The sequence below is a fragment of the Meyerozyma guilliermondii genome, genomic scaffold (genome assembly GCF_000149425.1).
Source record: "Meyerozyma guilliermondii ATCC 6260 scaffold_3 genomic scaffold, whole genome shotgun sequence".
Taxonomy (NCBI): Eukaryota; Fungi; Ascomycota; class Pichiomycetes; order Serinales; family Debaryomycetaceae; genus Meyerozyma; species Meyerozyma guilliermondii.
Genome location: NW_001809798.1, coordinates 623,359 through 649,313, shown reverse-complemented (window position 1 = coordinate 649,313; position 25,955 = coordinate 623,359). Strand labels below are relative to the sequence as shown.

At 43.4% G+C, this 25,955-nt stretch overlaps 14 protein-coding genes across 14 annotated transcripts; 6 read left to right on the top strand and 8 right to left on the bottom strand. All coding sequences in view use genetic code 12, as the record gives it.

Annotated features, from left to right (window-relative positions):
- Window positions 1-32: 32 nt before the first annotated feature.
- On the top strand, window positions 33-938 carry PGUG_02666 (uncharacterized protein; the record flags this gene model as incomplete). The annotated part of the gene is made up of 1 exon (XM_001484887.1): window positions 33-938. The coding sequence occupies one exon, from the start codon at window positions 33-35 to the stop codon at window positions 936-938; it is 906 nt and encodes a 301-aa protein (XP_001484937.1).
- Window positions 939-942: 4 nt separating this feature from the next.
- Window positions 943-2,286, bottom strand: PGUG_02665 (uncharacterized protein; the record flags this gene model as incomplete). The annotated part of the gene is made up of 1 exon (XM_001484886.1): window positions 943-2,286. One exon carries the CDS (start codon window positions 2,284-2,286, stop codon window positions 943-945), a length of 1,344 nt encoding a protein of 447 aa, XP_001484936.2.
- An 87-nt stretch (window positions 2,287-2,373) lies between these two features.
- HOC1 (alpha-1,6-mannosyltransferase) lies at window positions 2,374-3,534 on the bottom strand (the record flags this gene model as incomplete). Its single annotated transcript, XM_001484885.1, has 1 exon — window positions 2,374-3,534. One exon carries the CDS (start codon window positions 3,532-3,534, stop codon window positions 2,374-2,376), a length of 1,161 nt encoding a protein of 386 aa, XP_001484935.2.
- A 124-nt stretch (window positions 3,535-3,658) lies between these two features.
- Window positions 3,659-4,153, top strand: PGUG_02663 (Ran GTPase-binding protein; the record flags this gene model as incomplete). The annotated part of the gene is made up of 1 exon (XM_001484884.1): window positions 3,659-4,153. One exon carries the CDS (start codon window positions 3,659-3,661, stop codon window positions 4,151-4,153), a length of 495 nt encoding a protein of 164 aa, XP_001484934.2.
- Window positions 4,154-4,780: 627 nt separating this feature from the next.
- PGUG_02662 (uncharacterized protein) lies at window positions 4,781-5,554 on the bottom strand (the record flags this gene model as incomplete). The annotated part of the gene is made up of 1 exon (XM_001484883.1): window positions 4,781-5,554. One exon carries the CDS (start codon window positions 5,552-5,554, stop codon window positions 4,781-4,783), a length of 774 nt encoding a protein of 257 aa, XP_001484933.2.
- A 493-nt stretch (window positions 5,555-6,047) lies between these two features.
- PGUG_02661 (uncharacterized protein) lies at window positions 6,048-7,289 on the bottom strand (the record flags this gene model as incomplete). Its single annotated transcript, XM_001484882.1, has 1 exon — window positions 6,048-7,289. One exon carries the CDS (start codon window positions 7,287-7,289, stop codon window positions 6,048-6,050), a length of 1,242 nt encoding a protein of 413 aa, XP_001484932.2.
- A 313-nt stretch (window positions 7,290-7,602) lies between these two features.
- On the top strand, window positions 7,603-9,711 carry APL2 (Apl2p; the record flags this gene model as incomplete). Its single annotated transcript, XM_001484881.1, has 1 exon — window positions 7,603-9,711. One exon carries the CDS (start codon window positions 7,603-7,605, stop codon window positions 9,709-9,711), a length of 2,109 nt encoding a protein of 702 aa, XP_001484931.2.
- A 19-nt stretch (window positions 9,712-9,730) lies between these two features.
- On the bottom strand, window positions 9,731-10,420 carry MED7 (mediator complex subunit; the record flags this gene model as incomplete). The annotated part of the gene is made up of 1 exon (XM_001484880.1): window positions 9,731-10,420. One exon carries the CDS (start codon window positions 10,418-10,420, stop codon window positions 9,731-9,733), a length of 690 nt encoding a protein of 229 aa, XP_001484930.2.
- A 1,936-nt stretch (window positions 10,421-12,356) lies between these two features.
- RPL9B (60S ribosomal protein uL6) lies at window positions 12,357-12,932 on the bottom strand (the record flags this gene model as incomplete). The annotated part of the gene is made up of 1 exon (XM_001484879.1): window positions 12,357-12,932. One exon carries the CDS (start codon window positions 12,930-12,932, stop codon window positions 12,357-12,359), a length of 576 nt encoding a protein of 191 aa, XP_001484929.1.
- Window positions 12,933-13,252: 320 nt separating this feature from the next.
- On the bottom strand, window positions 13,253-14,281 carry CCP1 (cytochrome-c peroxidase; the record flags this gene model as incomplete). Its single annotated transcript, XM_001484878.1, has 1 exon — window positions 13,253-14,281. The coding sequence occupies one exon, from the start codon at window positions 14,279-14,281 to the stop codon at window positions 13,253-13,255; it is 1,029 nt and encodes a 342-aa protein (XP_001484928.1).
- Window positions 14,282-14,684: 403 nt separating this feature from the next.
- On the bottom strand, window positions 14,685-18,359 carry PGUG_02656 (RSC chromatin remodeling complex ATPase subunit; the record flags this gene model as incomplete). Its single annotated transcript, XM_001484877.1, has 1 exon — window positions 14,685-18,359. The coding sequence occupies one exon, from the start codon at window positions 18,357-18,359 to the stop codon at window positions 14,685-14,687; it is 3,675 nt and encodes a 1,224-aa protein (XP_001484927.2).
- Window positions 18,360-18,688: 329 nt separating this feature from the next.
- PAM17 (Pam17p) lies at window positions 18,689-19,189 on the top strand (the record flags this gene model as incomplete). Its single annotated transcript, XM_001484876.1, has 1 exon — window positions 18,689-19,189. The coding sequence occupies one exon, from the start codon at window positions 18,689-18,691 to the stop codon at window positions 19,187-19,189; it is 501 nt and encodes a 166-aa protein (XP_001484926.2).
- A 203-nt stretch (window positions 19,190-19,392) lies between these two features.
- Window positions 19,393-23,709, top strand: PGUG_02654 (lysophospholipase; the record flags this gene model as incomplete). Its single annotated transcript, XM_001484875.1, has 1 exon — window positions 19,393-23,709. The coding sequence occupies one exon, from the start codon at window positions 19,393-19,395 to the stop codon at window positions 23,707-23,709; it is 4,317 nt and encodes a 1,438-aa protein (XP_001484925.2).
- Window positions 23,710-23,744: 35 nt separating this feature from the next.
- Window positions 23,745-25,847, top strand: PGUG_02653 (uncharacterized protein; the record flags this gene model as incomplete). Its single annotated transcript, XM_001484874.1, has 1 exon — window positions 23,745-25,847. One exon carries the CDS (start codon window positions 23,745-23,747, stop codon window positions 25,845-25,847), a length of 2,103 nt encoding a protein of 700 aa, XP_001484924.2.
- Window positions 25,848-25,955: the final 108 nt, after the last annotated feature.

The following is a 25,955-nucleotide window of genomic DNA, read 5'->3' as shown; positions in this document are numbered from 1 at the left end:
AACCACACAAACTACACGCGATCCAAACAAGTATGTCTCAATCTATAGCTTTAGGGTCCCAAGACCTAGAGTTCCTTACGGCGCAGCGACAGATCGAGGAGACGCAGCTCGCAGATGGCACTCATGTCGAAAACCCATTGGTGGTAAACGAGGAAATTAACTTCAAAAAAGAAGAATTCGCAAAACTCAAGTTTCAGTATTTGGAGCAAGAAACAAGAGAAAAGTTCCTCCGAGCGATCTTGTCTTCGCCTCCGTTGTACGTTGAGCAGAAAGACATTGACGAGTACGAGACACAAAACAGGGAAAAAAAGGCAGAACTCAAGTCTCACAAGACTTCTTTGAATACTACTATACAAAATATCCAGGAAAAGAACTCGCAAAATGTTTCCTTGTACCACGATCTTCAGGTCAAACTCAACGATACAGACGAAATATTAAAAGAAATCTCAGAAATGGAGTCTTCTTTGCGTTCTCTTTTCCCGAAGGATCCTCAGTTGGTTGACGCCATGCTCCAGCCAGACGTGGGTGATGACAATCTCTTCAATATAGGTAGCAGCGCTCAACAAAAGCTTGCGCGTGTCCAAAGCGAACAAGCGCGTGTCGAAGCTCTCCTAAGTGCCAGAAAACAAGCTCAACGTGATCGTCAAGATGAAATAAGTAAATTATCCCAACAGCTCGAAATGGTTCATCATGATATCGATGCAGCATCGAAATCTACTACGACTAAACAAGACCCACAGCAGTCTCGCGCTCAGTGGATAAAGCAGATGACAGAGATATTACAGGAAACTGGTATAAAGTTGGAAGTTACTCAGAGCCAAGAAGGTAGGTACAAAATCAAAGCATCTACTGACAAAAAGAACATTGAGACAGAACTTGATGCTACGGAATTAGATGGAAAGGCAGTATCGCACCTTTATCAAGATATCATGGGCTAAACATTTATTCGTCTTTCTTTAGCGGATCAACTACTGATGCAATTGACGATGCCGCTGAAAGTAACTTGCGCAACACCCAAATCAAACCCACACCTAGGGCCAATAATGTTGCGATAATGACAACATACATGTTGCCTATGTTAGCATTTGGGATCTCCACAGATACCGTGGTCTTGTCCATGGGGATATGGTAGTATACTGTGTCATTAGTGAAGAATCGTTCGTAGTGGCCTCCCAAGGGAAGTTTGTTATCAAATGGCGACGCTGATAACAAATTAGCATCTTTTACGTCACAAGCAAGGAACAAGCGAGGCGCACTGATTTCCACTTTTGTTTTCAACTGGTAAGCTGGCAATTGGTAGCGTGAATGGAGATCGAACGTAACACCAGTTTTGTTGTCGATTTTGAACAAAAGCTCGTTACCCCATTCCCGTATTTCGTATTCGGGTAACTCGAGGTTGGTGGGCCCGAAATTCAACGCTACTGAAACTCCTGGTGAAAGGTTGTTCTTGTCAACGAAGAGGGATTTGTCAAGACTCAAGTACCCGTACAAACCACATCTTTCCACATCCTCGTCGCTGGCAACTTCGGGAATATTATTGAGGGTGCTTTGCAACAATGGATGAAGTCCATTGGGCTCAACTGACACAAAATGTTGTGCAGTAGAGAGTTGTCTGTGACGAGGCTTGATATGGAATAGAGTCTTGTGAACATTTTTTTCGTCATCATCATTAAACACGACCCTGAAACCTGTCAAGGCCAAATCATCATAGGTACTTATTCCTGGTTCCACTTTGAAAACACCAATCTCTTGATTGTCTGACGACTTTCTGAATTTTGCACCTCCATGAGCGTCTTTTAAGGTCTTGATTGTGACCTCATTGTCGGTGAAGTATAGGTCCAAGTTAGACCAAGGCTCCAGAAAGTTGCCAACAAGCGAAGAAAGGTATTTGGTGGTTGCATCCATATCTACTTTTGGCAGGTAAAAGTAGAATGAGTTGGTGGAAAGAATCCATTCGTGGTCCACTGACAATCCTAGCTGACTAGCGAACTCGCTGGCCTCATCAAAAAACTCCTGCTTGCTGGCGCCATCGAGATTTTTTGGATAGATGTAGATACTGGTTCCAGGCTGATAGTAATAATTGAATATGGAGCCCTCGGAAGGTTTAGTTATCGAGTGTATTCTCATCGACCGGATATACTTGAATCCGGGGTGGGGCATAATGTGTCTGTCTTCGCGGGTAGCTTGGTCAAATTGGAGGGTCAATTCCTTTGAGTTGACATTTTCTATTGATTCCTCGACGTCAACGTCGGTATGGAGGTACAATGTCGTACGATGGCGTGCCATTTCTTGTTGGTCGATTATCGCAACCGGTGTGCTGAAACGAACAGCTCTACATCTAAACACCCACTAATAGCGATATGCATTTCATGTTTATGTAGTTTTCCAAATCTTTCCTTGATAGTGCTTGGCAAATGCTAAAGGATCCTCCACCTTGCCGTCTTTAGGTATCTCTTCTGTCAGAGCAAAGGATTTGATTGGAAGAACAAGAATGTCACTCACTAGTTTGGGAACTTGCAAGTCGTGGAATTCTTTCCATGTGATTTCATGATAAATAGACGATTGAATGTAGTCATTGAAGTAACCAAGGATGGTGTCTGTCCATCTGCCTGTACCGGTCCATTGGCTGATAGCCAAACCTTTTTGGTTCGAGCTTCCTTCGACTTTGAGAGTATCCTTCCGTTTTCTTTCTTGGGTATGCTGGACAATATTGGAGATGATTTCTCTAAGAACTGGATGGCCCGGTTTACATTGTATAATCGCCTGGCTGAACTCTAGTCTTCTGGCTGCTTCTTCACGCCAACGGGGCAGGTTTGAGTCCAAACCAATAGCAGCAATGATACCTATCTCGTCTGCCCCCACGTTTTCTGGGATCCAATTTGGAATCGGCTGCAATGGATAGGTATCAATGTCGGCATAAACACCTCCCTTGGCAAAAAGTATTAGATAGCGGAAAAAATCCATTCTCAAAATCACCTCTGGAAGCGCCTCGTATGCGTCGATAATTTCTGGAATTGCCTGAAAGTGGTGCCTGACCACGGCGTAGGAGGTATCGTCGTTGAAAAGTTCGTGGACAAACCCGGGATTTTTCATTGCCCATTGCGTTTCTCCCTCACGATACTTTTCATCAAATCTTTCGTCATTGAGCCCATGTTTCCAGGTCTGCCAAATATACGCCGGGAACCTCACCGAGGGGTCGTATGGATAAAGATGTGCCAATTTTTCCCGGATCGTTGCCGATGGTGGAGGTGATCGGAGAAGTCGTATTTGTCGCAACAACTCGGCGTTTTGTTTTTCCAACAGCAGGAGTCTGGCGTCCTGATCGCTGGTGAGCTTTCTAGTGAGCTTTTCAAGACGCGCCACAAGCTCTTCTTGAGATTTTTCCGACTGAGACGAAAGCAAAGAGAAGAGAGAGTTGTCATTTTTGAGGTTGAGCGAAGGTTTTGAGCGAGAAAATGCAACAATTCCCACCGCCAGGAGGACGATGAGAGCTAGTATAGCCAAAGTGACCAGCCTCCTCCTTGAATTTTTCATGAAAGTGCCCGCGAGTTTGACGTGATTTACACCAAAAAAAACTAACGCTGTGGAAGCGCACGTTGGTGTGCAGGAAACAAAATGTTTACCAGTGCGGCTAGTCAATTTTCATTTTGAGGTAATCATGAAACTTTACGGCGGTGCTGTTTCAGTCGACTTGCCACCAGCTGTCGATGTCCTGAAGTTCCGCCAGGTGCCGGACACTCAGGAAGTGTTTATATTTGAAGGCGAAACAAAAGATACTGATGTAAATATAATCTTTGACCTTTTGGAGATGGTGCCCGAGAAAATTGAAAATGCCATCAAGGTCCATGTTTCCGATATATTGGACCATGTGGACACCATTGAGACCATGGAATCGACTGGCGATGTCCATTTGTTTCTTGTGGCATCACAACAAAACAAACTTCTTACGATTGTGGGACTCATTAGACTCTCCAAAGTAGAGACCGATGTGTTGGTTACTATGAATATTCCGCTCACAAGTAGCGAACAAGAAAAACTAGAGCAAAGCAATGTTAAAGAATTGGTCACAGGTCACATTAAAAATCATTATGTCACTATAAAGCAAGCATGCAAAAGCTTCAAGGTTGAAGATTGGGGATTATTCGGTTCATAAAGTATATGCCTTTTTTTGCATGGCTCCTTTGAAGTCTTGAAGCTTATTTGTAGGTACGGTTGTATTACTCAACTTTGGTGGCAGCGTGAGACGTGAAAATTGGGGGATTATATTGCTTGTTAATGCCAAACTCAATGCAACACTGATGGATACAGTGGATCCAGTAAGGTAGTAATGGAGATTCTCAGCAGACTTCATCAAGAAGGAGGGTACTTTGAACACAAACCAGTATGCTCCAAGCAACAAGAGCACTAAAGAAATGGAATTGAATATAATACTTTCATTTCTGGTAAGCACTGGAAGTGGAAAACTGTAATAATAAAGCTGATAAGCTCTCTTCAATTTGTAGTGACAGGAGGATAAAACGAGCATACCGATATAATTCAAATTGCTCGCAAGTCAGCCGTTTATATGCATTGAATTTACTGAGCACGGCATATTCGGAATTTTCGGGTACTCAAAACGTCAAGTATCTGGCCACATGCGCAAAACAAGAAATGATAAATTTTAGTTGTACCCCAGTGGACCGGATGATCAGGGATATAATCGTTTATCATGGGCTTTCAATAGCCACCAGAACCGCCATTTTCATTCGGTTTTCATTTATTGGACCTGGAAGGAAGTGTCTCACTCCTGTATATGGATCCGTCGGATTTCCCCGTTTGGGCCATTTAGGGACAGGGCTTCCAACGTTGCTTCCGATTGTTCGCTCAAAACCAAAATAAACTTGCAGAATGAGTAGAAAATCTGGAAGTCGCAGCCATGCACCCACTGTATACGGGTGGCCTCGATTGCGAAAATATTGCTCACTGTAGGTGGAACTTTTTCTCGGCGTGAAGATGCTCGGCGAAATTTGCGGGTCCAGAAAGGTACAGTAGTACGTACAACAAGTTTTTCACACGATAACTGCAAATTGCATGCCAATTGAGGGTAGTACTTTTCAATTGCAGCCAATTCTTTTTCGAGTTTCCGAACAATGTCGTGGTGAACTTTCTTTATATCGAGCTTTACAGTGTAGATGGCTTTGCCTGCCGGCCACCTCCACCAATGAGTTGACCATGCAACGACCCATCTACTGGTGGAACTTCCGGGGGTTTGGAGCTTGTCGATTCGAAATTGCGTGATCTTTTTGGCCGCTTTAGCCTCGTTTAATGCCGATTCAACCTTAAAACAATTGCTTCTTATGCCGATTTGAGACAGAAACCAGCACGTTTTGACTGTTTCCGGTTTTTCCTTTGCAAGCTTAATGCTATCATCCAAAAGGTCTTTGATAAACTGGACTTCTCCCCCTTCGTAAAACATCTCCGAATGGCTACTCAAAAGCTCGTTTGGTTTCAGATTCTTGAATTTGCTTCTCTCGTACAAGTCGTCACTATTAGCGTAGAATGGAGGATTGCACATGGTATACCTAATTTGTTCATCAACACGGGGAAACTTTGGCCGAGATGTACTACCCAAAATGCATATTCTGTTTTCAATGTTGTTCTCCTTGACAATTTTTTGGGCCCATGTTATTGACTCCGGATCAATTTCAGTGCCAATAAAGCGAAGCTCTGGGATGCCGACTAACACCCAATAATGGATATATAGCACTAGAACCTGTTCCAATGTCAATAACCAATTGGGCAGTTTCAAATTCGCTTATTACACTTGCTGCTCCTTCACACCAGTTTAAATAGGATAATCGGTTGGGAATTCGAGGACACAATTTTCTGCGATCAAGACTCACTTTTAGGCCACAATAGGTATTCAAGTAGGCTTCAGCTATCAAGCACTGGCCCTCTGTAGTGCTGAAATCGTAAGAACCATCGCGATAGTATGGGTTGAGTTGCGGATTTTGGGCAACTAAGTGGTTCAAGTCCATGCTGAAATTTCGATGGAGCGATTATGTAAGTCAGTGTGGTTGTGGATGAAGAGATTCTACCAACGACAGAACCATCTCTTTTTGTGGTGGTAACTCACAAATGAATTGTTGTAAGCTTTCCAATGCAATTTTCAGAACCTGTAGCTTTTCGGTTTTGAATGGCTTTTTTGCAGCCATCATAATGTCGTTGATGGTGGTAGTGGATAAAGACTGCAAGATTTTGACTTTCGGTAGTTTTAACATGTAAAAGAAGGAAACTGAAATCAACTTTGCAATCACGAGCGATCCTGAATCATTTTGGTTGCTGAATTTGTTGCAAAGTATTTGTAGTCGAGCCACAATTCTGTCGTCTGGTACCACTGAATGTGACTTTATATTACGGCAGATTGCTACCAAGCACTCTAGAAGCATTTGATTAGCGGCTTCTATAGGTTTTCCACGCTTCACTACCAAACCTTCCAAGAACTCCTTGATGTCGTCACGACGTCGCTGGAGCAGTCCAAGGATACGCATATCGAAATCTGCTTTAGAGTGGGTTTCAACAGACTCGTAATCATGGGTATCACTGATCATTTGTGACTGTTCTGTAGCCACGTCGAAGATTCTGTCTGCGAGAAAGCTGCGGGTGTCGCCGTACGTTCTGTGACCGGAAACTGAACGGATAGGAGTGGACGGAGACAGTATTTGAGCCTCTTTTGAATTTGGTAGTTTTTTCAAAATGGTGGCTTTGGTCTCAACTGGAACACACATGGACTGTACCAATGCTTTGATATCTATTGGAAGGGAATTTTGGTCAGATATTTTATCGGTAAGCTGTCTGGTCATAGGAGACTTGGGTTCAATTGTGCCGAACAAGTCGTCCCAAGCACTCACTTCTTTTGAAGAACGTGAATTCTTGATCTCTTCTTTTGCTGAAAGCTCCTCTTTTGTCACCGTTTCTTTTGGCTCCTTGGTCTCTATTTGTTTTTCTTCATTTCTTATGGGTGAAGTTGGAGGAGTATACTCACCTTTAGAACGAGAGAATTTTGTAGGACTGGAGCTGAACACGTCAACGACTCTTTCGGTTCTTGTTGGAGACTCTAGTATCACATTCGTGACTCTTTCGACTTTATTTCGTTGACTTTGACGCGAATACGTTGCGTTTATTGTAGTTCCAAAGTCGATTTTAAGTGGCTGTATTGTCGTCCAAGACGAGTCTGACTTCTCTTCTTCTTCGTCAGAAAACTCCTCTGTATATATACGTTTTCTACGACCATAGCACCCGCCGGGCATAATAAGCTAGAATAATTTCACATTGTACGCGACATAGTTATGAAAATGGAAATTGTGAGGTTTCGCGAAATTTTGTAGAATTGCAAAATGAGAACGAGACAGGAAAAGTACCAAAAAGGAAAATTAAATTTTTAAATAATAAGAAAACGAGAAAAAGAGACAATCGAGATAACTTTGGCCACTACAACCCTTCTGAATCAATGTTTTTTTTTCCCTCTCCTCCTTTTCTTTCCCAATACCCTTCTTTATTTCCTCCTCCACTGCACGTGACCGCGCCTGAGATTCAAAAACCGTCCGCGCCAGCATTACTTACATGTCTCTTGAAAAGAAGATCCTTAGTTTCCTCAAGGGCCCGAAGAAGGGAGAAACCTTCGAATTGAAGTCCGGACTCGTGTCTCAGTACAAGCATGAGCGAAAAGATGCCATTCAAAGGGTGATCCAGGCAATGACAGTGGGCAAGGATGTGTCGCTGTTGTTTCCCGACGTTCTAAAAAACATTGCTACCTATGATTTGGAGCAGAAAAAACTCGTGTATCTCTATCTCATGAACTATGCCAAGTCTCATCCGGAACTATGTATCTTGGCTGTGAATACATTTATTCAGGATACCGAAGATCCTAACCCATTAATCAGGGCGTTGGCGATACGGACAATGGGATGTATTCGTGTGGACAAAATGGTCGATTACATGGAAATACCGCTTTCGAAGACTCTTGCCGACGACAATCCATACGTGCGGAAAACAGCCGCCATTTGTGTTGCAAAGTTGTTTGATTTGAACCCTCAAGTATGTGTTGAATTTGGATTTGTGGACGAGTTGAAGAAATTGATCAACGATCCCAACCCAATGGTTGTAGCCAACTCTCTCAACTCCTTGTATGAGATCAGAGACATGAATTCGGACCCCAACTTGAACGTGTTGGACATAACTCCAGAGATCATCAAGAACCTCCTCATGTGCTTGAACGAGTGCACAGAGTGGGGTCGTATTACGGTACTTACCACGTTAAACGAGTACGAGGCGCCAACTCCAGCGGAAGCTGGTCATATCATCGAGCGGGTTGTACCGCAATTGCAGCATGTAAATCCCTCCGTGGTGTTGACATCTATCAAGACGATTCTTCGCCACGTTGACAAAGTGCCGCTGAAACCTGCTATTCTTAAAAAGCTTTCTGCTCCTTTGGTTTCTCTCGTGTCGTCATCTATTCCAGAGGCACAGTACGTCGGTATGAAGAACATTCGCATCATCCTCGAAAAACATCCCCAGATTCTCTCCAAGGAACTTCGAGTATTTTTCATCAAGTACTCCGATCCGTTGTACCTCAAGTTGGAGAAACTTGAAATTATGGTTCGCCTTGCTAACGATTCCAATGCTGGACTTTTACTCGGTGAACTCAAAGAGTATGCCATGGAATTCGAACCCACTCTCGTCACCAAGGCTATAAAGTCGGTGGGTTCGGTCGCAATCAAACTCAGCGTGTGTGTGGTGAAAGCCGTCAATCTTTTGTGTACTTTGATCGACCAGCGAGGCGGAGATTTGGTCATAAACGAGGCAGTGGTTGCATTGACAAACATTCTTAGACGATACCCTGGAAAGAACGACTTGATCACACTCATAGTGCCGGTCATTTCCAACCATGTCGAAGACCTCACCACCTCCGAAGCCCTTGCTGGCTACATATGGCTCATTGGTGAGTACCCAAAGTATTTTTCACAACTTCACTCCAAGGTGGATGCACTCGTGGATGGATTCCTCGAGTACGAATCGCAATTACAATTGAACATTCTCACGTCTGTGGTGAAGATTAATCTCTCTACGAACGACTCTAGTTACTCCAACCAACTTCAAAAGGTGCTAGAATTAGCCACCAAAGAATGTGAAAATGCCGACGTCAGAGACAAAGCATACATTTACTGGAGATTACTTTCATCTTCATCGACGGATGCCCAGCAAAAGGTCATTATGGCCAAATTGCCTCGTATTGATACCACAATAGCGTCGTTCAATCCGGTGGTTTTGGAGTCGTTGATCAACGATTTATCTACTTTGGCATCGGTTTACCATAAACCTGCCTCCACATTCATCGACCCCAGTGCTTACAAGAGAGCCGGCACGGGTACCTCCAAGGCGGCTAAGAGCGGTAACATTCGTGATCTCACCAAGTTGGCCAAACAAGAGATCATTAATAATGCCAAAAATGAGAACTTGCTCGATTTCGATGACGAAGGAACCGAGGCTTCGGATGCCGCTCCGTCATTGTTGGACGAGTTGAACGACTTATTTATAACACCTGGCGACAACCAGGGCAGCCTGACCACCCAATCGACCAATGACATATTGAACTTGTTCGGACCCCCACAGCCCAAGCCAGCTACAAACACAGAAAGGAAGGACACAAATGACTTGTTGGATCTCTTTTAGACTATGTATAATACAGCGACTATTGCGAATTCTCCCTAAAGTTGGTTAAGATCTCAGACACAATTGCCTGGCGATTGGGTTTTTCAGAAGAAGGCTCAACTACTTCAGACTGGCCTGTGTCTTGGTCCATGATTGCCTCTATTCTCTGTCGAATACTGTCGCAAGTTTTGTCGATTTCTGTTATTTCAGACCGCTTCTGTTCTATGTTTTGCCGTAGCAACATTATCAAACTCTCTCGCGACTGGTGAGGACGATATGTGTTGAGAATGTGGTTGATGTTGATGAGTATTAATTTGAGGTCTTCGATCTTTACGTGAAACTGCTGGGGCTCAATTGACATGATACCAATGAGCTCGAGAAAACAAAGTAGGAGGGAGTCGGTAAGTTTGTGTAATTCGTGGATTTTGGCTCTGCTGGTATCTTGGTCATCGACCGACTCGTACAATTTTTTCCATCCCAGGTCCTCGAGACTGGGCAATTTGTCCTCAAAGGACCACAAGCTTCCATAGCCTCGGTAATGGGTTCCCTCTGGTTGTTTTGGAGGCACAAGAAATTTCAATTCGCCTGGAGGTTCAGGTACCAGTTGTTCTTTTCCATCGTGGTCCTTTTGCCAGGCTTCGAGTTTAGCTCTGTTTTCTTCCGTGAAGAACTTGAAGTACGGTGGGGGCGGAGGATACAACGAAGATATCAAGTCCTCGTTTTCTGACATGGTGGGTCAAGATAGTTTTGGTGCGCACCGCGGTGGTTTTTATTCGCATTTGTAAGAAACGTCAAAAGTCAACTTAATATGAGTGATGAAAATGACCGCATGGACATAGATAGCCGTACGTATGGGGATTTTCGGCATCCGGGGCCAGCTACTAACCCAGATCATGAAGAAGAAGATGAAGAAAAAAAGGTGAAACAGAGATTCGAGGTCAAGAAATGGACGGCCGTTGCATTCTGGCTGTGGGGTACGTATTACTTTTAAGTGTTTTGAAACCAAAACTAACTCAGATATCGTGGTGGAAACATGTGCTATTTGCAGAAACCACTTGATGGAACCATGTATTGAATGCCAACCTAATACCCTTGTTAATGGAAATGATGATTGCATAGCAGCCTGGGGCGTATGTAACCATGCGTTTCACTTGCACTGTATCCAGAGATGGCTCAAGTCTAGGCACGTATGTCCGTTGGATAACCGGGAATGGACGTACCAGAAGTTTGGGAATTAGATAGATCTAGGTATTGAATGGAGATGTGGGAGGTATAAAGAGGTGTGTAGTAATTGAAGAAGGTTAGTAATTGAAGATGTGTGTAATCTGAACATGCGTCTGTATTTTTATTCTAGTTTGCTATTCGCTTGGTTCGTAGTAGCGTCCACAGCGCCGAAAAGAGCCCACGATCACCACATTGCAATCTTGGCGGAGACTGGAAAGACTTTGTTGCACATTTTCATCTCGTTCCGATCCGATGATCTCCACGAAAAAAACATACTGCCACTGTTTTATGTGAGAAGGCCGCAGACTGATGGCTGTAAGGTTGACACCATGCTGGCGAAACGAGTCTAACGCTCCACACAAGGTGCCAGGATCGTCATTTTTCAATGTGAACATGACCGAAGTTATATACGGAAATTTTTCATTGTCATCTTCAAGTGCCCGTTTGCTCAAAACTAGAAACCGGGTGGTGTTTTTGCTATTATCTTCAATGTTCTGGTTTAGTACCGGCAACTTGTATATCAGAGAGCAGAGCTGCGACGAGATACATGCAGAAGTATTTGTTTTATCTTCTGCCACCAACTCGGCTGCTTTGGATGTGCTGGAGGTGTCAATTCTGGAATATGTTCGAGGAAACTCTTTGAGGAATTGTCCTACTTGTCCCCATACTTGTGGATGGGAATATATTGTTTCAATGTCATTTAGTGAACCAGCGTTCGATAAGAGACAGTGATGTATGGCAACAAATTGTTCTCCCACAATTCTAAACAGCGGTTCAGAATCAAGAAACCAGTCCCGTAGCAAGTCGAGGGTATACACTACCAGACCATTAGTGGAATTTTCAAATGGTACAACTGCATACTCCACTTCATCATTATTGACTGCCTCGAAACAGCTGCTTATAGATTCTTTTGGTATGGATTCCACATCAGATTTGAATTGCTGAGCGAGCGCCTTTGTTAGTTGGAAGCGTCAAAACCAAAAAATGAACGTACCTGATGAGTATATGTGCCTGGAGGGCCCAAATAGGCTACTTTGACCATTGAAAAGTTAGATGTAAGTTCGATGTAAGGATGTGGTTAATGCTGGAAACAAGGGAAATACTGAAAGACCGACAGACGCTGAGTACTGCAGACGCTGAACGTAAGCGTAGGCTTTTCTCGATTGGCTTATAACTTTAAATTCTAACAACCAAGCTAACGATTCAAACGGTACAGTCCGCGTGAAAAATTAGTATGCAGTAGTAGAGAGAAGCTGGAGCGACCTACTAGCTTACAACTAACTGAGCCATCTCCACTTTACTCGTAAGTAAAGTTTGAGGCCAATACTGGCTCAGCGCTACATATGGATCGTTGGTGGCTCTGTATTGGTTAAGCTCTATAACGCATCCTCAAATTTCACATCGAATGGATCACTATATATCCCTAATCATTATTATTACATTTAAGCCTCCTCGTCAATGACACCACGCTCGGAAACGTAGATACCATCCAAAAACTTACGGATATCCTTGTTTCTGACACGGCAGATTTGTTGGACATCAGCAGCGTTTTGAGACACAGCTTCCAACGAGTTACCGGAAACAACCAACTCATCCTTTTGGGTGGTGGATTGTTCAACAGTAACACCATCGAAGATCTTGACGTGTCTCACTCTCTTTTCACCCAAGAAGTTTCTGATCTCAATGAATTTGTCACCATCCTTCTCAACAACATTAACGTTAATTGGGAAATGCGCATAGACATATCTCAACTTGTACTTGTAACCCTTGGTGACACCAGTGATCAAGTTGGCAATCAAAGACTTGACAGTTCTCAAAGCAGCAACGTGCTTTCTGTCACCGTTGTGGACGGTAATCTTGATGGCTCTGTTGTTGATCTTGGCAAAGGTGACATCAATGTGCTTCAAGTCCTTGGTCAAGGTACCTCTTGGACCAGTCACGGTGATGTTTCTGGCCTTGATGGCAACAGTGACGCCCTCAGGAATGTCTAACACTTGATCAGTTTGGATGTACTTCATGGTGGTGAAAAAATTTCGCAGATGCGGGTGCAAAATGGTTTTATACTAGCGTGCGGCAGGAAAATTTTTCAGTTGGGCGTGTGTGAACGAAAATTGTGACGGCCCCAGATGTGCGCAGGTGCGTAGGAGAGATACTGGACCTGAGACACCGACCTAAGACATAGGTGTACCTTGAAGATTGCAAAATGGGGATGTACTTGAAAATTTACTTAAAATGCACTGAAGGCATTTAAGTCACCCGCTCAAGTATGCATTTGACTGAATTACAAACAGAATTTAATACGGCATCTACTTCTAGTGAGTGTATTTAGTAGTCTACTCTATTCCTCGTCGTCTTGTTCGTCCAATGTCTTGAACTCCCATTGTTTCTGGTCCTTTGGGAACGTTACTCCGAGCTCCATCAACTTGGAATATGCCTTAGAAAAGTCCTTGAAAAACAAGTCCTGGTCTTCAGCGTACATCTTGACATACTTGACGAAATAAGATTCTTCTTTCAAAGCAATGTCAGTTGGCAACATCATGAACGAGTTGGTCTCGTCATCTTCATACTGCTTGGGGCCATCCCACTTTTTGACGTGCCACTTGCCTAACAAGCGCACGAAAAAGTCGTTGGTGAACATGTTGTACGAAGGACCCCATGGACCAGAGTAACCAGAATAGTAAGAATGGCATTGACCCAAAACATGGGCACCAATCAAGGCCACTGTCTCCCGCTCGTCCATGCCCAATCTCGCAAACAAGTTCTTGACGTATTCACCATCTTTTGAAGCATCTGGCAATCTTCCAGCTTCTGGCACCCGGCTTCTCTCAGGAATATCCTTACGTCCTGGTCTCCAAGGAATCTTGGGTCCCCCAGACTCCTGGACAGCAACCACACCTCCCAAAGTCCACAAATCTCCACGAGAGAGAAATGGGTACTTGTCTTTGAACTCGTACAAAAAGTCCCTTGCAACCTCCATACCGGCATTGGCGCCGTCAATTGACTCAGGACTGTAGATCATAGTACCAGCATACGACCCTCCTGTATTGTCATTCTTGTCGTAGGTACCACTGGTGTGCCAGCCAAGTCTACAGAGCAAACCATAACGACCAATGCCTCCATCGGCATCTTCTTGCTCGTGAACCTTGGCAGCAATATCATTGTAAACTTTTTGGTAGTCTTCAAAGCCAACTCCCTTGGGAACATAAGCATTGTTCACCACTCCTGAAGCTGCCATTAAAGGACTTGGTCCAGGGGTTCTTCTGCGGTATTCTTGGTAGGCATAAATTGAAGCTCCAGCACCAGCAAGCCCAGCAAGAGCGTAGCCCATACGTGAGGAAGATTGTCTGGTGGCTGCAACAATCGACATTTTTGATTTTCTAGTTGTAAAAAAGTACAAGTCAATTGACGCGCCGGATAACCGCTGGTTTTTATACCCCTCCTGTCAATGACCAGCTCATGCAGGGAAGCCCACGACATGGGTGCAAGTGGAAATGTCTGCAGGAATTCCGTGGATTTAGTAATCGCAAAGGGCGAGATCTCATTGGTCTTGGCCATGATGACATTTTAAATTGGCTACTTTAACCGGCCAAAAATGACGTTTGCTTTATTGTTGATGCCGACGATCTCGATATTTGGTATTTTTTAGCCAAAACAAGCTTCATCCACTCCATTATCTCCTTCTTTTTTATCCTTCCTTCGTCGTATTTCTACATCCATGCACCATACCCCGCAAAATCCACGGATAATATAATCGTATTATGTATTGGCACTTATTTGTGATTGGAGATTACCTCCTCTACTGCGTCTGCATCGTTCCAGACCCACGATCCTTCTTCGTTATATGTTTTGGCGTTGGAACACATGAGTTTCAATGCGTCCAAAAACGCTTCGAATGAATCAAATTCGTCATTTTGGAGTCCTTTTCGTATCTGCTTGAGCGAAATTGGCTTCTTGATGATTTTGTAATAGTCTGGATAAAGTTTGCGTGGTGGTAACTTCTCAAACACCTCGTGGACACTATGCCCATCTTCTGCCACCAACGCGGTGATTTCATCTAATACACCAGTACATTGGGGGACCAAGTCTTCGTCATTGATGGTACTAGACTTGGTTCGACTGGGCTCTTCTTCCTCAATATCTTCCATATCGTCGTCAAGTGTATCATCCCCTGCTTCTCTCTTTCTTCTTTTGCGCTCTGCCCTAGCTTCTTTCCTCGCAATGGCAGCCTCAACCAGGTCATCGTCGTCATCCATTGCCATAAGCCATTGCTCTTCCGTCAACCCATCATCGTACTTGACTCTCTTTCTCTCTCTTGTTCGGGTTAAGTCTTTAGGATTCTTCTCAAAATGATGTGAAATATCCTCGGTGAATATGCTGGGCAATTCTTTCGTGTTCATCAACCTAGTCTTGTAGCCGTCTGGTTTGCGCAGCTCCACCTTATCACGGAGAATTCGCTCGTTATCAATTTGCAAGAACAAATCCTTTTCATCTTCTGAACGAGCCAAAATTTCGTTTAGTTCTTCGTCATCAAGAGCGCTGTTGTCTTCCTTATTTTCACCATCGGATTCTGCTTCCAAAAGTCGTTTCAAAAACTCCTCCTGCTCCTCAGCAGTAGACTTGTTATCAAATTTACCTGCTTGGATAACCTTACCATCAATATCTAACTTTTGATGCGCTCTCTCGAGAATCACCTCCTCCACCGATTCGTTGGTGATCAAACGCAAGATTCTGACCTCATTCTTTTGTCCAATTCTATGAGCTCTGTCTTGAGCTTGCAAATCTTGATGGGGATTCCAATCGGTATCGAAGATGATCACGGTATCGGCACTCTGTAAATTCAAACCTAAACCACCAGCTCTGGTTGATAAGAGAAAACAGAAGTATTCAGAACCAGGCGCATTGAATAATTTAAGCATCTCTTGACGATCTTCAGCCTTCGTTGCACCATCTAATCTCAAATACTTCATGTTACGAAGACGCAAAAAGTCCTCCATGATATCCATCACGCTCGTCATCTGGAAGAAAAGCAACACACGATGACCACTAGCTTTGAACTTTGGCAAAACTCTGTCAAGTAACTCGAACTTGCCACTACTACGCCATATCAGATTGTTAGTCATTCTCGAGGGATTCAACACATCTTCCACTTCTTCGAATACGAACGGGTGGTTGCATATCTTTCTCAATTGCATGATCTTATTGTTCAAGCCTTTGATACCAGACTTGGCTGAGCCCACTTCAGCACCGACGAATAAAGCATTGTGCTTCAACATTTGCTGATAAAGGATATACTGAAGTCCCGATAAGTTACACTTGAGAACCTTTTCAACCTTATCAGGAAGATCCTTCTCCACATCCTTCTTTAATCTTCTTAACAAGAACGGACGAAGGACCTTGTGCAAACGTCTAATAACCAAAAGCAGCTCTTCTTCCGTTAATTCAATCTTCTCCAGGGTTCCGGTGTTGGCAAATGGTGTATTGAACCACTCGTCGAAAGACTTCACCGAGTTGAAAATTCTTGGCAACACGAAATTAAGAAGAGCCCATAATTCTGGCAAATTATTTTGAAGTGGAGTTCCCGTCAAAATCAACCGATTCTTTGTTTTGTAGTACGTCTTGAGGGTAACGGAAAGTTTCGATTCGGTGTTCTTCATCCTGTGACCTTCATCAATAATCATATGCGAGTAGTTGACCTTGGCTAAAAGTGGTCTCTCTCGGATAATGAACTCATAAGTGGTCAACAACACTTGGAAATTTCCCAGTCGAACTTCCCATTGAAGATTCTTACGTTGAAGTTGAGAACCCTTATATACAATCACTTTGATGCTTGGAGCCCATTTTTCAAATTCAAGGGTCCAGTTAGTAATAGTAGATAAGGGAACAATAACAAGAAACTTGTCTTCACCTTTCTTTTCTATCAAGTAGGAGATCAAGGAAATGGATTGAATGGTTTTTCCAAGACCCATTTCGTCGGCCAAAATACCATTAAGTTTATTATTGTACAAGGACACCATCCATTGTAAACCCTTTAACTGGTACTCCTTTAATTGACCACCAACTAACATCTTGGGCTGTTCTTTGATTTCTTCTTTGATAGAATGTGCTACCTGATAGTAATCTATCTTTTCTCTGACTTCATCAGGATTTTGCTCTTGAGGTTCTGGATCGCCCAGTTGCTGGGCCTTGACCGCATGGGCCAAAGAATCCAAGAACAGGTTCGTCTGCTTTAACAAGTGAGTAATACGATGATCTTTGGTTTGATCCAACAATTTCATGTACGCTTCTTCATCGTTGGACTTCAAAGCTTGCAAACGCTGTCTCGCAGTCTTCTCAAGCTTCTTGGACTCGTCTTTCTCGGTATTCAGGTGATATGTATGTACATTCCGAGCGATGTGATTTCTGTGGGTCCAGTGACGTTCCTTTCTAGCGTTGATTTCTTCAACTGCGTCCAAAATACCACGGACTTTCTCCACATGCAAAAGATGTTCACGCTTCTTTGCCTCCAATAATTGCCTGGTTTTCAATTTGGAAGCAAGAAGATGAGGTTGTGGCTGAACAATCTTTGGACGAACGCGGAGCGCTCGTTGGGCCAGAAGTGTCAACGGAACATCTTTGAGTTCCGCATGCTCTGTTTGTGCTGACAGAACGTCGGTGAGAACTATGGCTCGTCTGAGTTGTTTTTGCTTGGAGAGAACTCTAAGAGCTTTCAATTCAACAAGTGCGTTGATTTTGAGAGAGTCATCAAGTTCACTGGAACCTTCATGGAACGTACCAAGGTTGGATGGAAGGCTCTCCAATTCCCTTATACGATTGGCAAGTTTGTTGGCTACTACCTTTTCAAAGTGTAGTTTGGAACTGTCGCTGAGAGAAGACTGGTGACTATAGTCATTACCAATGGCTCCAAGAGCACGCGCCCGGCGAACAAAATCTCCCGAAAAGCATGCTGGGTCGCTAAGAGCCTCTATTAATGCTTGAGAGTCGATCGTCTCCGATTCAGCGTTTGGGTTGGTCTCAAGCGACTGTAGGTAGGCTGTTTGAAGATCGGGCGGGAGATCCAAATCGGTGGAAAGAAGCTGTAAACCGACGATTTGTTGCTTCAACACATCAATATCAGGCTTCTGGTTTCCTTGTTGCTTCTTGATATCCTGTTTAAGTTCTTCGAATAAGAGGTCTTCCTCGTGGCGAAACTTCTTGTGTTGCTCAGAAACTTGGTGTAATATGCGTTCTATGGCCAAACGATCAGCCTCATTGGGGTCCCGGACCGCCAACTTGACGTCACCTAGCATCCGGAAATTCTGGGTTTGACCCAAAAGCTTCTGTTTTTCTTTGGCCTCATGGGACGATTTCAAGAGTTGATGATACCGCAGAAGAAGGGAATTTAGTTGCTCATGCGATGCAGGAAACGCAATCGGCGGCTTTGAATATGGTTCAGAAAAGCCGTTCATCGTGTGATCATGCGTGTGTTGCAAGTTTTAACCGGATGGATTTAGCCAATGCACAGTTGTCGCAGGACCGTGTTGATTTTTCACGGAGTCGCGACTGGTCGCGCACGACCAAAAGATGGGAAGAAGAAATATGTCAGAAGGGAGTAGATTAGTGGATATGGAGGAATAAGGATAGAGGTGCCTGTAGCAGTATCCTCTTAATTGAAGAAAGTTTCGTTTCTGTCTGATTCTGGATTTTGTCCTTTCGTCAGTGTCCTGCATACAACATCACCTCATCCTCGCAACTCCCAACTTGACCATTCCTCTTATCATATCTATTCTATCGAACCATGTTCAAGGTTGGAATTAGAGCTGTGCGCTTCAACTCAACGCTGGTAGGAATGACCTGGCAGCAATATCTTGCATTGAAGAAGCAAAACAGTCGGATCAATACTGTCATGTCTGCATTCACCGCAGCTGGAGGAGCTTTGGCAACGTTGAGTTACATGGGTAACCTTGAAATTGACCCTGAAAAAACAATCTTTGGTATTGATCCGCTTATGTTTGTCGTTGGTGCGGTTTTGGCCGGAGGATTTGGAGGGTTTTTGGCGGGACCGGTGATTGGAAACCCAGTTTTCAGATTGATGAATCGTAATCAGTTGGCCCAATTTCGTACCAGAGATCACCAGTTTCTTGAGCGGATTAAGCTGAGGAGAGTAGATCCTTCGTCGCAGTCGATGTCCAACCCAGTTCCTGATTACTATGGCGAAAGAATATATTCGTTGGCAGACTACAAGCAATGGTTACGGGACTGCAATGCATTCAAGAGAAAGGCCAAGGAGTTTCTTTAGTCCGTGTACATAGATAAAAGGACTAAGTCGAAATTGGTAGCTTTTCTTATTTTGTAGATTGTAATCTGGCTTCTATTTGTGTTTCTCTTCTTTTCGATTCTTCTCACTTTCCATTGTCGCGGCTCCCCACATTTCTTCATATATTTATTACTAGTGTATTGATTTGCTCCTAATTCACACTTTTGCCGTTCGTTTTGTCCACTATGGATCTGGACACATCACTGGCGGACTTTCATAGCACGGAAACTTTGGTTTCTACCCCAAAATATTCTTATGGTGTTCTTATAAATGTCATCTTGTTGGTTCTGTGGACATGCTTTCGCGTGGTGAATTGGTTCTTGGTGACGCTACCGTCGATTTTGCTTGGAATGCTCTCCAAAACTTTCCAAATCACCTTGTCACTTTCGTCGATTCTCATGTTTGTGGTTGCAGTGACGGCTATTTGTTTCTTGGTGGTTCGGTACAAATACTTGACAAGATACTCTCGAAACTCAGCTGCCAAAGAACCAGCGAAAAAGCTGTTTGATATCGATGATCTTTCGAAAAAGAAGAAACTGCTGTCCAAGACTTCTTCCAATTACTTGGACCAGTTCTTAAGTGCAATTCAGGTTTTTGGATACTTGGAGGGCCCGGTTTTCCACGAGTTAACGAGAAATATGACTACCCAGAAAGTCCTTCCGAACGAGGTTTTGTACTTGGATGAGTCGTTGGGGTTCCTGATTGTGGTCGAGGGAACTATGCAAGTATACACCAAAGTCACCAACCTCTCGAATCTGAGTTTGAACGCTGAAGACGATGGGTTAGATTTGCGGTACGAAAATGACGACGTTCTTTGCATTGGAAACGACAAGTACCAGCTTTTAAATGAGGTTAAGAGTGGAGCACCGTTGTCTTCACTTATGAGCACTTTGGACCTTTTCACCTCCAACGAAGTACCACTTCTGCCAACTAAATTTGGCTCTTATAGTCTCACCGCTGTCACCCCTCTTGAATTGAGTCCCAATAATACTGGTGGCAACTCTCCACCTCCTTCACTTGCTCCAGAAATTGTTGCGAGGCCAAAGGGCACCACAAGCACAACTTTGGCAATTATCCCATATACAGCATTCCAAAGACTCCACAAAAAGTATCCCAAGGCAACTTCACACATAGTCACCATGGTATTAACCAGACTCTACAAGGTTTCGATGAACACTATTTATAACTACTTGGGGCTTTCTAAGGACATTTTAGATTGCGAACGAAATCTCAATGCTGAAACTAACGAAAGGCTTCCCAGTTATCTTTCCAAAGGAATCATCGAGAAATTTCACAAAACCGAAGAACTGGCTTCTGTTGAAGGCCTGCCAACGCTCCCCCGGAGATCTACCGTCAACTTGAGAGCACTTACTCGTCAAGCATCTTCATCTCGCTATGTCGTTCTTGCATCTCGCTCCAAATCTACCCATCCAGGTGATCTCTTGTCTTCCGTTCCCTTGTCGAGAAGATCAGACTACTACGAAACCCAAACCATTCCAAATGAATCGGAGGATCTGCCCACCATCCAAAGGTCCTCTCTCAGACGGCGAGCATCTCATTCCACTAGTCTTCGAAAGAGTAACAGTGTTCTTGAAGATATCCGTGTTCGTGGCTTTTCCAATGAACGTGAAGAGACCGAAGAGACATCTTTGCGTACCGCAATTGTGGAGCAAATCTTCACGCATTTGGGTATATCTGAAGACGATCCCACTGTGATGAATATCAATCCGACTTCGGCGTCTTCTTCAGCATCGTCTTCAATTGTGGGCATTTCAAAGTTGAACTATGGGTCTTTAGATTCCATTAATAGTCCTCGTGTGGACCCCATGACCAGTATTCGGTCCAGTTTAGCAAGTAATGGGAACAAAGTGTACCAAACAATCAACCAACACACAAAGGAAGCAGACGTTTTACAAGAAAAACCAAAGAAGGTGGTTTTGCCCGGCTCTAGAGGTGACGATTCTGACTTTGTGGCAGTGAAAGATGAATTCGCTCGAGCTATACAAATGAAATATATCCAGCCAGGTAAAACTATCATTGAACAGGACTCGTTCCACACAGGTATATTTTACGTCATTGATGGTTCTCTAGATGTGATACAAGAGTCAAACGGCAAGTCGAAAAAGATCTATACCGTGAAAGCTGGGGGCATCACTGGCTACTTAAACTGCCTTATTGGCATGAAATCTTTGGTGCTGGTGAAAGCATCTGAAGATTCGAGTGCCATTGTTGCACACATACCCAGTCACATGTACTCCAAGTTGATTGACAAGTTTTACTTTCTTCAACTACCCATTGCTAGACGCTTGAAGCGATTGTTATCAAAGCAATTCCTCACCATAGACTATGCCTTGGAATGGTGCCATATTTCTGCTGGGGACATCTTGAGCAAAGAGGGTGAGCCAGCAAATGGATTCCACATAGTATTGAGTGGACGATTTCGAGTGGTCAAGTTCAAAACACCTTTTAAACCGGTTGCCTCAAAGGCAGGTCATGATACTTATGACTACAACGACAACTTGATCGACGAGAGCAATAAAAAGTATACTTCGAATGATGTTGAAATTTTGGGAGAATACGGCCATGGTGAGTCTATTGGAGAAGTTGAAGTATTAACAGCATCTCTCAGAAAAAACACTTTGATTGCAGTTCGTGACTCAGAAACAGCCAGGATACCTAGAGCGCTTTTTGAATTACTTTCGCTCCAAAACCCATCAATAATGGTGAAAGTTTCAAGAATTGTCGCCAATAGACTCTCAAAAAAAGACTCGGAGGAGATCCTAGATAAACCACTTGCAATGACACTGTCTGACAGTCCATATATCTCGAGCAACTTCAAGACGATCACCATATTACCCACCGTTTCCCAGCTTCCCGTTAGAGAATTTGCAGACAAGTTAGTACAGGCATTGAAAGCGATAGGCAGAAACGTTATAGCACTTGATCAAGCTTCTACACTTACTCATCTTGGAAAGCATGCATTTGACGAACGACTTGCCGAGCTTAAACTTTCCGGCTACTTTGCCTACTTGGAGGAGAAGTATGAAACGATTGTCTACGTTTGTGATACTCCAGTCAAGTCCAATTGGACTTCTACTTGTATCTCTCAGGGTGACTGTATTCTTTTGCTTGCTGATGCTGACGATGAAGATACTGCTGAAAGTATTGGATCTTACGAGAGACTACTTATTAAGCTAAAAACCACAGCAAGAACCGATCTCTGTTTGATACATCCCGAGAAGTATGTGACTCCAGGATCTACGAGTATTTGGTTGAAGAACAGAGTATGGGTTCAAGGTCATCATCATATACAGATGGAAATAAGCCCAACGCAAACTACGCTGGTGATGAAACCAAAGATCCCAATAATCAGTGAGTTGGCCAAGAAGATCAAGGATAGAGCTAATCCAAACATAAAGTTGAAATTAGAGGAGGTCAAGGGAAAAGCATTAGCATCGTTTGTCAAGTTGAACAATAAGATCAATGCACATGGACGGATGTCTTTCAATGGAGTGTCGGTGCACAAGAACGATTTTCTTCGACTTGCTCGTATTCTCTCGAATGAGGCCGTTGGGCTTGTTTTGGGTGGAGGAGGGTCTCGTGGAATCTCTCACGTTGGCGTTGTAATTGCACTTGAAAAACATGGTATTCCCATAGATCTTGTTGGCGGAACCTCAATAGGGTCGTTTGTGGGTGGACTCTATGCTATGGACTATAACACAGTTTCGATTTATGGCCGAGCCAAAAAGTTTGCAAAGAGAGTGTCTTCGTTTTGGAGAATCCTCACAGACTTAACATACCCCGTCACTTCCTATATGACCGGTTATGAGTTCAATAGAGGTATCTGGAAGATTTTTGGCTTTACAGAAATTGAAGATTTTTGGCTCCGCTACTTTTGCAACTCCACCAATATTACCAACTCCACCATGGATATACACGAAACTGGGTACCTGTGGCGGTTTATTAGAGCTTCAATGTCGTTGGCTGGCCTACTCCCTCCGATTACATACAACGGTTCTATGCTTCTCGATGGAGGCTACTTGGACAATTTACCTGTTCTGGAAATGAAGAAAAAAGGTGCCAAGTACATCATTGCTGTTGACGTTGGGTCAGTTGACGACAGAACACCCATGAATTACGGTGATACACTTTCCGGATTTTGGGTTCTTCTCAACCGTTGGAACCCATTTTCTAAGCATCCTGATGTTCCAAATATGATGGATATTCAATTGAGATTGGCATATGTCGCAAGTGTCAATGCTCTTGAAATCTCGAAAAAGACACCAGGCGTGATGTATCTCCGGCCCCCAATTGAGAACTATGCTACTTTGGACTTTGCCAAGTACGATGAAATCTATCGCGTGGGGTATGTGTACGCAGATGAACTTTTCACTCTGTGGAAAAGCAGTGGTAAGCTACCCGATATCGCGGGAATGGGAGACAAGGTTCGGAAAGACATGTCTGGAGAGCATGTTTCGTTGAGCAGACGTAATTCTATTTAAGGCTGTTTATAGCTACTAATGCATTCACAGAGTAGATGTGCGATGAGCATCGCGAATTCGAAATCAACTGCATGTTTGTACGATATAGATGGCGAAATATCCAGCCCTCATTTTTACAAATTTCTAAGCGATATGCTTCTACGAACAAAGTCCGAAACGACCCAAGAGGTCCTTTTACTAAACTAAAGTTCGACCCGAAAGAAAATGGAAACTTTTCCAACTTTGGAGTTTTGCCATTTTTACAACAACGACTCAACCAACTTGAAAAATTGAATGACGATCACGACAATGACCGATTTCGAAAGCTAGGCGTACTTCCCAAAGACCACAGTAGGGATCTTTCACCTACTCCAGACCAACGTATAATTTTATCGGTCCTTGGTTCCGAGCACAGTCTTCTCTTTAGAGGCGATTCTTACTCTGGAAAATCCTTATCAATTGCCATACATGCCTTGAACTTTACGTTAAGTCGGGTTCCCAAGTTTGGCCAAATCAGCTCCGGCTACTCGGTGGATAGCGTGATACTAGTACCAACGGACGATCTTGTCAAAAAGTATTTGAAATATTTCAGATTCCTAACCAAAGGATTGCCCACGGATTGCTGCCCTGACCAGTTGGTTCCTGAAAAAGAGGAATACAAAGTCAGCAGAAGACCGCTCGAGATAAACTTTGTGTACACCGATATGAACTCAGACACTCTTACAACCGGGGAAGCTTCCAAGACTCCTCCTCAAATATTGGTAACCACTCCAAGTATATTTCATCGTCTTCTCAACCAAAAATCCCAGCTCGGACTTGGACCGGAATGCTATAAAGAAACCCAATTGCTCGCAGTTGATGGCTCCAACTATATATTGGAAACGACCGATATACAGCTTCCCGAAAATGTCAGCTTGACACTTGAGGGACCCAAAAGGAAATACCGAAACATACTCAAACTGATCGTCAGCACCGTCCAGAAGCTTCAAATGGATCATTATATGGATAGTCTTCGGCGACGTTTGAAGTCAGTTGAAATTAAAGCAAAAGACCAAGACCTGGACCCAATTCCACGGGGATTTGACTACACCAAGTGGACTCTCGCCAGCAACGTTTCTGCCCTTGACGTTGAAAAACTGATCAAAAAGCAGTATCCCAAAAATGACAGACCAAATCTCAACCTCTTGCGGAAAATGGTAAAGACGAAAAGAAAGTATTTGTACAAGCCGTTGCAATTCTGCTTTGTAATGGAACCCATTTACCAGAAACCATACCGAAAACTTATCCAACTTGACGGTTCAAAAGTTTCCAGGGGTCCCGCTCAAGTGCGCCAACTCCAAGACCAACTAGATGTTAAAAAAGCAAAGGACCACAATATGCGTGTCACGGATCCTCAACGATCATTCGTGGAACGTATCGTAAGATTTTCAGATCTGGAACGCACAATTCGAAAGTCTGGTAGAAATCTTGTTGTTGTCGGTAGTCAAGACTACTTTGAACCGACAAATAGCATTCAGTGCTTTCTTCACAAAAAAGGTGATAAGAAATTGAAAGAAATAGATACCACTGCCAACTGGCCTGCTAATGAATTTCATGAAGCCTGGCTCGAAGCATCGTTGTCTGAGAACGAACAAAAACGTTCGTTACAACAACTTCTCCAAAAGCTGTTGCAGAATTTGGCGTCTGATCAAATACTTCATATTATCAGAAACTCGATGAAAAATGTTCAAGATGGTGCTGTATTTGTAATTCCGCCGTTTATCGACTTGGAAGACATCAAAGCCAAACTTGTGGACTCCAACAATTCTGCTTGCACATCGCTCATGGAACCGTCAGAATTAACTGTTTTGACCCACCCAGATGCTTTGCTTGTTAATAAAGTACGAACAAAGCATTTATACATTCTTGGCTTGGAGTGCTTATACCCCCAAGCCGCTCTAAGCTCATGGTCAAAATTTAGTGTCAATCTGGTTCCAGGTATTGAAATACCTTTTACCGACATGTTGCGATTTTATCTTAAAAGATGTGAAGATTTTACCAAAGTTCTGATCGTTTTACTTGACCCAGAACACTTGGAGATGCTATCTCGAATACTATTGATGAACAAACTTCAGATTTCCAGCAAGGCTGGCTTGAAGTTGACATATAGAAAGTCGTGAAAGAAGCCTTTGTCTCGTGTATATAATTAGTAAATAGGGCATAGAAGTCGTTGATATACATAGGTCATGAGTGCATTATTCTATCTATCTTACATGTAATGCATTGAG